Below are 12952 nucleotides of genomic sequence, written 5' to 3'. Positions count from 1 at the left end.
TATATGAACTTTTTGTCTTAAAATCACTCAAATAAGCGTCTGTTGAATTTATTGCACATACTTAATTAACACCCTGTATTTATTAGTTTTTGCTTATATACCAATCAGTTTTCCTCATTTCATTTCATTTCATTTAAACCGAATTTATCCCAGTCAACTCAACTCTGAGAAAAATAAACAACTTCCGTCGTTCCCCCATTGTCCAGATTTACTCCTTTATTTAATAATTCAGAGTCCGGAACTCGGCAAAAGGCGTCGAATATTAATAGAACGACCCTTTCGCTCTCTGGCCTTCCAGGAAGATTTACGGAAATCCTATAATGTCACCATAATTTCATTAGCCGTGTTGATTTAGGTAAAAGAATTCAATTTAGGGATTTCCGTGGCAGTCTCTTTGTGTTCCGACGACGAGAGCTTGACTTACTGACAGACAAATTGACCAGACGAGTCTGACGCCTACCAGAAACAATTGCGAAGGAAACGTTGTAGGCCCAGTAAAATCATTTACATTTACTCATTATGTATTACATTTAACGTAAATTGTAATTGTTATAGTTGTTTAAAAAAGCACAATATATACATAATTTCGCCACTAAAGCTTTATATGGGCTTATGGTTATTGCGGCTATGAATTTTATGATCCAGAATTTGATAGATCCAGCTCTACGCGGCTTTGTTATTAATTCGGGTCATATCACAATGAATTAAAACAGAAAATTATAAATTACGGCTTGTTTTATTGCTACCGATTTGTTACACGGAGATGCTGCAATTATTTCTACTGATGCAAAAACCCACAGTGCTTTGTTCAACGGATCTAGTTTGCAATTTCAAATAATTTTAGTGGCGGCAAAATTACACAGCCACACAATAAAAAAGTTGGGTATACTTTTTATGCGACATATATTTTTCGTAGTAATTTGGCCTCCTGAACACGAATCTGGGGTCAGAATTGCCCCATCACGTCACAAATTTTTCCTAGCCTCAAAAAACTTGTGAAAAATAGTGAAAATTGATGAAAATTTACTGGGAAAATTTGGAAAAAAATTTATTTCCACATCAAATAGTGCATTGTTATGTAAAAGACTATGCTGAATTCAAATCCACTGTCAGAATTGAGCTAGAACGTGTGGTTTTTTTTTCTAACCTCAAAAAACCGAGCAGGAATCGCTATTTTCAAATTCTGAGCGGATTTTGACCAGATTTTGTATAAAGGGGTTTTTTGGGTCGCTGATTACGAATATGAATTCACATTGTAAAAATTCAAGATGGCTGATCCAATATGGCGGGTGTACTTTTTTGAAATCGACCGATTTCAGTAAAATTTGGCATCATAAGGATTGCTGGTTGATCTCACCTTCATTAATCACACATCTGGAGCCAGATTTTCATAAATCAAGGTAAAAGATTCCACTCCGTCAAAAAATGTGAGTTCGCTTAAAAAAATGACTTAAGGACTCTACACATGTAACGATGTGAGGTGTGATGTGCTTGTTTCCATGGGACAAGACAAAAAAGTTTCTACTTTATTCTTTCATTTATTTAGTCGTGCATGGGCTTATGGTTTTCCAATCAGATTTTTTTAACTACTATGCAGTTTTCCTATGGCATTTAGATGCTTTTATTTCTTAATAATTTTAAAGTTCAAGGAAAAGGACACATTACTGCCACACAGCACATCACTGCATCTGCTTATGCCTTCAATCTAAAAATGTGACTTTGCCGAAAAAATGCCGCCTACTCGGCCTAAAATGATTACTCTGCCTACAAATTTTACCTTGAATGAAGGTGAGATCAACCAGCAATCCTTATGATGCCAAATTTTACTGAAATCGGTGGATTTAAAAAAAGTACACCCGCCATATTGGATCAGCCATCTTGAATTTTTACAATGTGAATTCATATTCGTAATCAGCGACCCAAAAAACCTCTTTATACAAAATCTGGTCAAAATCCGCTCAGAATTTGAAAATAGCGATTCCTGCTCGGTTTTTTGAGGTTAGAAAAAAAACTACACGTTCTAGCTCAATTCTGACAGTGGATTTGAATTCAGCAGAGTCTTTTACATAAAAATGCACTATTTGATATGGAAATAAATTTTGTTACAAATTTTCCCAGTAAATTTTCATCAATTTTTACTATTTTTCACAAGTTTTTTGAGGTTAGGAAAAAAATGTGACGTGATGGGCCAATTCTGACCCCAGATTCGCGTTCAGGAGGCCAAATTACTACGAAAAATATATGTCGCATAAAAAGTATACCCAACTTTTTTTTTGTGTGGCTGTGTATTAATGTCTAGCAATGTTTTATTATTCGAAATGGAAATGCTGCATGTGGCGTTTTTGGAAAAGAAATACACAATATACACTATGTCCCAAAATGATGGAACAATATCTTTTTTCCAGTTAAAATTTAAAAAAATCGCTGAAACAGTTCAATTAGTAAATAGAAATTGTAACTTTCCTGCAATATATTCTATTTTTTTTGAGACATGTTCGACAGACCTATAACATTACCGACCATCTTTTTTAATAGAACGTTTTATATTTAAAGGTTAAAGATTGACGAACGCGAGTGCCAAAGGTCCGAGTCCAAAGGGCAGTGATCTCAAATCCTTCAGAACGTTTTGCTCTTCCGTCATTGGCCAATAAGATAGATTTTGAGAAAATATCTTCCGAGACCTTTTGAAATATTTACACGATATTTGATGAAGTATTTCGAAGTATTTTGAAGTATTCGAGATGTTTCAATGCAATTAGAGCATTTATTTAACTACAAGTGTTTTGGGCTGAACATAAATTGTTTGAAATATGAACCTAAAAGAGTCAAACTCACCTGAAACTGGCAAGGTAGGCACGCAGTCCATCCTAACGTCTGCCACTGCTCCGGAGATAGCCTGACTGACGTAGACGAAGCAGTACTCCACGTACCTTTCGGTGAAGAGGTCGCAATCAAACTGCAGGCTGTGCTGGTTCCTCACCACTCTTTGCTCGGCAACATACTCCAACGTGGTCGGTGGCGCTAAGGAGGCTACGTTAGCCCTAAGCCTCGCGAAGAGCCGGACTCGGTCTCCTTTGGCCAGGATGCAGGAAGGATATTGGAAGAGGACTGTCACACCGCCGTTATGGACGTCGCAGGGGAAGATGCTGTGGGCGTGCACGTTGAACACGAATTGCTCGCTCCAGTCGGCCTAGGGTACAATATTTGAATTATTGGACATGGTAATGCTGCAAAGAGATGTTTTTGGTCGCTCATTTTACTTGGGATTGTTTCATCAGGCAACTTTTCTTCTCGTTACAAACATTACCATAAAAAAAAACAGGCTGCTGTCATAGAAGAGAATATGTCAAATGGGAATGATGTAAGAAGCAAGGCGGTTGTGTTTCTGTTAGGAAAAATGACTCGAAGTTTTCATCTAGAAATTCATCATCGCATTTAAATGTCTCTCCGGACGGTTCCAATTACCGTCAATTGAGGGATGCATCCTCATCTGCAGCGACAACCTCTGCCGTATATGGTTTAATTGGAAATCGCCAACGGCCTGTGACAGACCATTAATCTCTACAAATCATAAATCAGGGAAACGATCCACAGGGCGTTATCCAAGTTTTTATTGTGGTTTGATGATAATTACGACAACATCTGGGTTGTGGGGATACCGGGACGGAACTTATTTCCTCGAACTCTGGACTAAACTACACTTAATTAAGGATTGTGACAGGTTTTACGTGGACAGACGCAAAAGTAGGCCGGATTTTTGTTCAAAGTGGAACGCGAGGGGCAATTAAATCGCTTTATTGATGTTTTTCTTTGATACAAGGCTTGGGAGTAATTAATCGGTTGTAATATCTTATTCACATTATTGATATTTCGTTTTATTTAATTAGCATTGTGAGGTGATTTCGTTTTACAAAGAAGATAGGTTCTGGATCAGTCGTTTGTTTTTTAATTAGAATAGAATTTAATTGAAGATGTCAAATCAAGAACAGGATTAAATAGCTCAAACATCTAAATTAAAACGGTGAAAGCATATAGCGGAAAACAAAATATCGATAATTTAAAACAACTACTTTTGTTGGTTAAAGTTATTTAATATACAGGGTGGTCCAGATTTTAATAGACAAACTTCGGGAAACTATTAAACAGCAAAAATTAACATCACTTTGCTCTATGAACATAGGCGCAGAAAGCTACCGTTTATGAGATACAGGGCGTTCAAATTAACAAAAATAAAACAATTTTTTTAAATATCTGGAAAATGGCTTTATCAAATTTATCCAAGTTTAGTACACATTTTTTTTCAAATATTTCCCCTAGTTTTGTATGCACATAGTCCAAATTCAAAGACCAGTGGCGGAGAAACAAGGATGTCGTTTACTTATTTAAAGTGAAACTTCTACGCCATTGAATTAATTGGTATGTTTCCGACTATTATAAAATGTATTCATATTACCAATTAATTCAGTGGCGTAGAAGTTTTACTTTAAATAAGGAAACAACGTCCATGTTTCTCCGCCACTGGTTTTTGGATTTGGACTGTGTGCATACAGAATTAACGAATAGAGGGAAAAACGGAGAGTAATGACAATAAATGAAGAAGTCATGCTATCGTATTTTTTAAATTTGAAGAAAAAATATGCAATTTCATCTATGTGGTCGAAGTATTCGATGTTGAAGGCACGAAGGAACGTAGTTCAATAATTTCTAGTTAAAAAATTCAAAATTGTAAAATACAAAAAGTTAGACAGATTTTTATATTGACAGGACAGTACAACTACCGCCCCCTAGACGTGACCCCAACACTATTTGCACATTCGTATATGCCTCCTCAAAAAACGTAGAACTACAAATTTTCAAAACAATCGGTCCATACATACTTAAAATATAGATAAAAAGGGAAAATATTTTTTCAACTTTAACACCCTGTAGAACGAAAAGGCATGTTTGGCTCAATCGCTATATTTTGACATTAACAATATGCCATTAAGCTGTGTACCATTATTAATGACTCACCCTGTATATAAAGAAAATAAAGTTCGTACTTTAAACATGATTCCAGATAAATGAAACGATTATCCTGATTATAATTATAAATCTTTAGATACTTTACGACATGTTATATTACAATGCGGTTTTAAATATAAAAAACTTGACAATCGTATGGTAATTATGGAATCACGACGTATAGTTGCACTTCGGGAAGATTATTTACAAAAAAAATCGAGAATATCGTCAAATAAGTAGGAATATAGCTCGGAATATAGTATTTCTAGACGAAACAGGACAAAATTTTTCTGGACGCCTATGGATTCCGTAGAGTTTACGAGTTAAATGTTTTTATGCGGTTCCAACTGATATCGTAACGACTATACTATAAATGTAAATGTTAATGTTAATAAGTAAATAAATTAAATTTGATTTATTATAGATTTATTATTTTTTTTATACTACTAGTGAAACAAAGTTACTTTCTATCACGCGAGCTCGCTATGGGACCTATAGTGTAGGGGGTTAGGTGCACTGGAAAGTGCTAGATAGTACAACAGCATCTAGCACTTCCCAGTGCACCTAACCCCCTACACTATAGGTCCCATAACGACTCGCACTTGTGATAGAAAATAGTATGTGCATCTCGTTCGGAAAAGTTGCCATAGCGCCACTTGGGCGCTTTCCGCACTCGCTTCGCTAGTGCGTCAACTGCGTCCTCGTGGCGCTATTGGCAACTTTTCCCCACTCGTTACACAATGTACTATTATTATTCCACTAGTGGATAAAGTATCACTTTAGATGGTTCATATGTGTGGATAAAAGTTCGCATTTTTTAATAGACTGTTATTTTTTTTTATTCGTACCTGCTAATCGATATTAACATGACAGTATAAGCGTACAAGTGGATTTATCGCTACCCCGACTGCTGAAAGTAAATTAAAAAATACAAACATCACAACTTACAATCTGGCCTGCAGTGAGAGCTAGTTATTCTGATTTGTCTTTGACAAATAAATAACCCGATACTGTTTTCTGTTTTTTAACAAAAGAAAATGAAATATTCGCTATTTGAAGTTGGCAACACGCTGTTATAAACAACTGCTGGATTCAATATGGGAAGTGTGCTGCAAACAAACAAATTTGGCACATGTGTCTATTATTGATTGCTGCTGCTATTCAAGCTTATTTCCAAAATTAAATCCCTCAGAAATATACGCTACACTGTTTCGACGAACAGAAAATATTCACTTTTCGATTTATTATTGAACCACTAAATTGCCAATGTTGTTTACCCAGTAAGAATATAAAAAAAAAGTATGTATATCCAATGCGATGAAAATATTGTTAGTAAAAACCAACAAGCAAAAAAGTAAGTAGTAAGTTTGATTCCCTGACATATCTCTGTAAGAGCTCAAACCCTCAAACCCCTCGCGACTCAAACCCCCCGCGCGGGGGGCAAATATCGACCCCTGAGGCACACCAGACAGCTTAATCCCCCCGATCCCATCTCACCTTTAGCTGGCCATCGCAATCACTCCTAATTACCTTGACGTAGGCGGCCGTGTGGGGTAGCGCCGGCGAGGGGGTCGTGGGCCTCAGGAACAACGCGTAGTGGCCGGCGAGTCCGAACAGCTCGCAGCGCAGGATGTAGTCCTGTTTGCCGGGAAAACCGCGCACCTGCTCGGAGTAGAGCACCTGACAACAAAACGGACTAATTAGTAGTGGATAAGGGACGGGACAGCGCGCAGAGATAGGCCTAGCGGTATATTTGAGGAGATTTATGATGGGCGTCGGGAAACGCTTTCTCTTCGCTGACTAATATTTAAATAAGTCTTAATAATCTCGCAATCAGAGAAAACAAACATTTCTGTTTTAATAATTTTGTTTGGACTAAAAGTCCTTTAAAAAAAAAGTTCATGTAAACATAACGAGCGTTCAAATAAAAACGTGGTCGAAGTTGGCTCTGACACATTGGACGTAGGGAGTAGCTTATAGCGACCAACTTAACCTCATTTCTCAACGAGCTGTATAGCAGCTGTCAGTTTCAATAACGTTAATGACTATATAACTTTATTTTAAAGAATAATTGTGATAACAATAACAAATAATTAAAGGAGCTGCGGAAAGTGTCCCCCTCCTTGTTCCAAGCACTTTTCACACCTGTTCTTCGAAGAATTAAAGACATTTTCTAAGATGCTCGGGGTATTGTTAATTTCACGAATCTTGTCTATAAGTCGAGCCTGCAGATGTTTTAAATCAGGAATAGGCAGTTCAAAAATAGTGTTTTTAAGGCAAGGCCACAAAAAGAAATCACACGGCATAATATCACATGACCTCGGTGGAAATTCAAGTTCAGCATTGCCACTTATTAGTCGATTTTGGAAAACTTCCCTCAACATATTCATCATCTCGCCTGCCGTATGTACCCTTGCGCCATCTTGTTGAAAGTAAAAGTTTGTAATTTCGTTTTCTTCCAGCTGGTTAACAAAAGGAGCGATAATTTCTTCTCTATACTTTTGCGCAGTAAGAGTACCATTAAAAAAAATAGGTCCATAAATCCTCCTTCGATTGAGAGCACACCAAACTCCAATTTTTTGAGCGTGTAGAGGGCCCTCGACAAAAAAGTTATCTGGTTTTTCAGAAGGCCACATATATCATATTCTGTGAGTTTACGTAACCACTTAAATGAAACCAGGCTTCATCAGAAAAAAAGGTGATATTATGAAGTTCACCGTAGTTGTTTAAAAACCATTCACAAAATACATCCCGTCGCGGAAAATCAACTTCATGAAGTTCTTGCTGACAAGTTAAACGATAGGAGAACAAACGCAAATCTTTTTTTAACACTGTGTGGCAGGTATACCGACTGATACTCCCACCATTTGTGATAAAACACGTACAGAAGTTCTTGGCGCATTTTCCATTATTTGTTGGACATTTTCTTTTAATTCTTCAGTCCGCTTTTTAGGTCGGCCGCTTCCTTCTTTTCTTGTTACACTGCCCGTTTCACGAAAAACATTAACACAACGCTGAACTGCACTTTGAAAAATTTTGTACTCAACAACGCCGGGAAATTGATTTTGAAATTCTATGAAACATTCCTCAATAGAATACTTCCATATTCCATCAATCTTGCGTCCATTTCTAAAGTAGGACTCTATGATAAACACTTTTTGTTCTTGAGAAAAAAAACATTTTAAACGCTTTTTAAAACGAAAATATTCAAATTGATAGCGGCGATATAGCGCTTTGACAGATGACGTTTAAGTTCATTTGCTATACGCTACGCCCTACGTCCAAATTTTCAGAACCAACTTGACCACGTTTTTATTTGAACGCTCGTTATATGTATAGATGCGTCGTTTTCGATTTACAGTGTTCAAGTTTAAAATGAGAATTGATTTTTTATTCGTAAAACGAAAACCCCTTTTGAGACTTTGTTGAAACTTGGCAACTTTGTTTGTAATAATAATACTCATTTTCTCACATAATTTAATTTGTCCTATTTTCTCCAGTGGCGTCACAACAACATACCAGCTTGATAAAAATAGAAAAAAATATAGTACGCCACTGCTTTTTGGTAAGTTTGAAATTTTTCTCAGATTTAGCTATCAAAAATACAACTTTTTTTGTTATTTAATTTTTTTCCTATCTCGCTTTGTTTAATCAGAAATAAAACATTTTCATGAATAGGTTCGAGATTTGCTTAATTTATATATTTACTTGTTACAAAGTGTGCCGTGGATATATCTGTTTTTGAGTTGCCAAGGATTTTTTGTTGGGACCTTACATCCTACCCAATAGATTAAGCGGTCAATTATTTCTTGAATTTTTAACTACCCAGCATGATAACATGCTAGACGATGTTCCTTTTCAACAAAGATAGACTCGTTTTTTCAATTAGATAGATGCCCTTCGCAGTACTCTTTGGTTGTACGAAACTGGCTGAATACAGAGTATCCACAGAGATGGGTGGATCGTGGAGGTCCAGTTGGGTGACCTCCCCGATCGCCTGATCTTTGGATTTTTTTGTTTGGGGATTTATTAAGGATGCAGTTTACTCTACGCCTGTTAACTCGCAAGAGGAACTTGTACGACGAATCCAGAACGCTGCTCTCAGAATAACTCCACATCATTTGAGAGACGTTAGGCGGTCTTTAATACGTCGCTGTAATTTGTGTGTAGGACGAAATAAATGGTGGGCATTTCGAACAGCTCCTTTGAGGTCTATTTATACAATAAGTTGTTTTTCCATACCGTGTTGTTTATTTTTTTATTATCTTACAATAAACTGTGTGAAACAAATAGTTTTATTTCTGTCTAAACAAAGCGAGATAGGAAAAAAAAAGTAAATCACAAAAAAAGTTGTATTTTTGATAGCTAAATCTGAGAAAAATTTCAAACTTACCAAAAAGCAGTGGCGTACCATATTTTTTCCTATTTTTATCAAGCTGGTATCTTGTTGTGACGCCACTGGAGAAAATAGGACAAATTAAATTATGTGCGAAAATGGGTATTATTATTACAAACAAAGTTGCCAAGTTTCAAAAAAAGGGGATTTCGTTTTACGAATAAAAAATCAATTCTCATTTTAAACTTGAACACTCTGTAAATAGAAAACGACGCATCTATACATATATGTTTACATGAACTTTTTTTAAAGGACTTTTAGTACAAGTTGTAAAAGTCCTGCTACAAAAATCGCGGACACCCTGTATGTATCGTCTTCATCAATATTATTTTATTTGTTGTTATTATGTGATGTTTTGTTTTTATTATTTTTACTATTTTTTGTTTTTTTTTTTCATGTATTTATCTCTGTATTTTATTTATTTTAAAATTAGTCAATTAAGTAAATAAAATCTATTTCGATAAAATGACCTGCTTTGGCGGTAAAATTTGTAAAAAAATAAATAAAGCTGCAAAAAATATTTTTTTAACATATGTATATCAAATAATAAACAAATAAACTAGTTTGTACTCCTTTTTTTGTAAACTATATACAGGAAATAGTGTACAATTTTCCGGATTTTGAGAACGGAAAGCAAAAAAGAACCGTTAAGAGTTTATATAATTTTTTTTCGACTCACCCTAGTGATTAGTTCTTGTTGAGAAATGAAAACTAATTTTTCGTTATAAATTACTTATTTTTCATTAAATTTAGATAATTATTGGGAGAAAGATTTGTTATTTGAAGCAATTTTTACTATATACAGGGTGTCCTTCTGGGTTTTGATTAAGGGGATAAAAACAAATCGAAAATAATCAATTTTCTGATTGTTTTTCTTTGCTGAGTTATTCAAAAAACTAAAAGTAAACATTTGGGCTGGGTTATTAAATAATTATGTAGTTCAGAGCTGTATTTGCTGCAGCTGTAAATGAAAACTTACCATTGTCATTGCTGGATGACGTTCCGTTAGTAGTTAGAGTAAATTATTGGTTTCAACATGATGGAGCTCCATTACATTATGGTTTACGAGTATGAAATTATTTGAATCGAAACAACTTCCCAGACAGATGGATTGGAAGGAGTGGACCCATAGCAGGGCCTCCTAGATCACCAGATCTGAATCCCCTAGATGTTTCTTTTGGGGTTATTTAAAAGGAAAAATTTACAGCAAACCTGTTCTAAATCCAGAAAATGTAGTAGCCCGTATACACGCTGCTGTCGCGTTAATAGACCAAGAAATGCTACAAAGGGTTCATGCTTCAATGTTGAATCGTGCCAATCTTTGTCTTGAAGTAGAAGGCAACTTATTTGAACACCTTTTGTAAAAACAGTTTCTATTATTTAAGCACATTATGGTTTTAGTTTCTTCCTTTCCATTTTAAAATTGTTTCATTATTAAAATGTTTTTCTTTATCCTTTTCAGGTTAAAATAATTCTTACCTACTATTGGTTATAAATTATTTGTCTTGGTCCCCATAAGGACATACCTCAGTTTTGAGACAAAAAATTGAATTTTCACTTTTTTAGTTTCTTTTTTTTTTTGAATAACTCAACAAAGAAAATCAATTGGAAAATGTTCAATTCATTTTTTATTTCTTGAAAACTCGCGAAATGTGAGGTTGTTGCTGAAATAGATAAAATTATATTCTGAATTTCATGACCAATATTCGTCTGTATTGTATATACGTAAATTTGAGTATACCTGATTTAACCAAATATCGGACAAATATTATGAATGTTTCTGCGTTTTGATTGGTGAAAATTGCCGAAAACGCTAGATATGGAATACTTGTAGTAGAAATGATTGAATTATTAAAATCGAGTACCTCTATTGACTACACATGCAAATACGTTTGTTCGACCCAAATCCATGTAGATAACTAAATTAATCACGTCCATTTCGAAACAGCGCTGTTGGATTTAATCAATCGGAATAATTCATTTGTTGTTTTGATTAATTATGTTTGTCATTTTAATAATATGATTTTTTCTATTTGTAATTTATTTAATGGTTAGTTTTATCCTCAAAAACTAACCACTTTTTATCCAATACAATAAAATAAATTGTTCATAGGATGAACACAAAAACAAACAGCCGCATCTGAAAAAGTAAGTCGACTTCATAAATGTGACTAGTAATTTTGTTCGGAATAACAATTTGTTTCCGTCATGGCAATTAACGCAAAGTTTAGGGACTTTTAATTGACAGTGTCAATTGTGCAATGTTGGTTGCCTAAGCTTGGCAGTCACGTGAGTTTTGCTCGGTATAAACAATTCTTGTGAAATCTTGATGATGTTTCAACAGTTGTATTTGAATTAAAAAAGCGCATTCATTTCTGTAGAAGCTTCTAAAACATCTAAGAATGCTTAGAAATCTTTCAATGCTATGATCAGACTTCCTCAAGGATCCATACTTAGCCCTATCTTTATTATATTGAGAAAAAAGTTTATTTCTCTTGTAAGATTCTATTTCCACGTTTAAGAGACAACTGAAGAGATCGATTTCTAAAAAATTTTTACCCACCTGATTTCCGGTCTTATTCTGATCGTCTGGGGGATTATCACAGGTAAGCAGAGAGTGCCCGCAGTAGTGCAGCTCCAACCAGAATTCTGGGATAGCACTGGCTGGACTGTCAGCCACTGGCGGACAAACGACCTCCGGGAATTCGACGATGGCCGTGACGGGACTTTCCGGATACGTTTGGATGTGCTCCGGGGTCACAGTCAGCTGAGGCATAGGCCACCGAACGTCCAAACTCCGCGTGATCACCGAAGTGTCTTGGTTGTCGAGGGTTGTAATGTTACTTGAACCTGAAACAACAGAATAGTTGTCAAAGACCGACAGGAGTGATTTTTTTCTTCTTTGACTTACCTACTGGCTTCTTCTTGACTAGGATGTAGTACTGGCCACCTTTGGAGAAGTACCCGCAAGGTATTTTAACTATGGTGGAGTTCTTAGGTGGGGCGCTAGCGTTGGAGAAGACTGGGAACGTCGTCAGGGGCTGCGCTAGGTTGCCTTCCAAACGAGAGAGTTGGAGCAGGAGTGGGGTGAATGACGTGAAGGCTATTTGCACGTGCAAGTCGCCGCTGAGAGCCACGTGCGACGGTGGCATGGAAATTTCCAGGCCTGGAATACCACCCCCTGGAACAAATAAAAAGTTAAATGGAGATATATTGCATTTATTTATTTATTATTTTTGTTGCACCAAGCGTTTATTTTGCATTTAATTATTACGCCATGTTTGGCATCACAGTAGGTTCAGTGGCGAAATAGAGCAATTTTTATTTTGTAGTCAAGGAAAATCAGTTTGGCAACAATATACGTTGATAAATAAAATGTTAAATAAAAAGTTGATATACAACAAAAAAATTATCAAAAAATACAGTCCACTTTTTCAACACAATCATTCCCGAGCTGCAAGAGCCCTACAAGACGGGTTTGTAGACAACATTTATTGGTCCTTCGAGCCGGATCATCAGCAGGATAGTATCAGCAAAGAGGATATACAAATT

At 35.8% G+C, this 12952-nt stretch overlaps 1 protein-coding gene across 3 annotated transcripts in view; it reads right to left on the bottom strand.

Annotated features, from left to right (window-relative positions):
- The window catches only part of LOC108909578, a 68203-nt gene that overhangs the window by 30620 nt on the left and 24631 nt on the right, over positions 1-12952 (bottom strand). For all 3 annotated transcript variants that reach the window (XM_018713959.2, XM_018713960.2, XM_018713961.2), the window contains exons 2-5: positions 12312-12581; positions 11964-12250; positions 6535-6684; positions 2836-3190 (exon numbers count right to left, since the gene is read on the bottom strand). In XM_018713959.2, coding sequence (XP_018569475.1) covers positions 2836-3190; positions 6535-6684; positions 11964-12250; positions 12312-12581 — 1062 coding nt within the window. The remainder of the gene's footprint in view (positions 1-2835; positions 3191-6534; positions 6685-11963; positions 12251-12311; positions 12582-12952) is intronic.

This window comes from Anoplophora glabripennis, unplaced genomic scaffold (genome assembly GCF_000390285.2).
Source record: "Anoplophora glabripennis isolate ALB-LARVAE unplaced genomic scaffold, Agla_2.0 scaffold340, whole genome shotgun sequence".
In the NCBI taxonomy this organism is placed as follows: Eukaryota; Metazoa; Arthropoda; class Insecta; order Coleoptera; family Cerambycidae; genus Anoplophora; species Anoplophora glabripennis.
The sequence above is the reverse complement of the archived record's forward strand: the minus strand, read 5'-3'. Positions and strand labels throughout refer to the sequence as shown.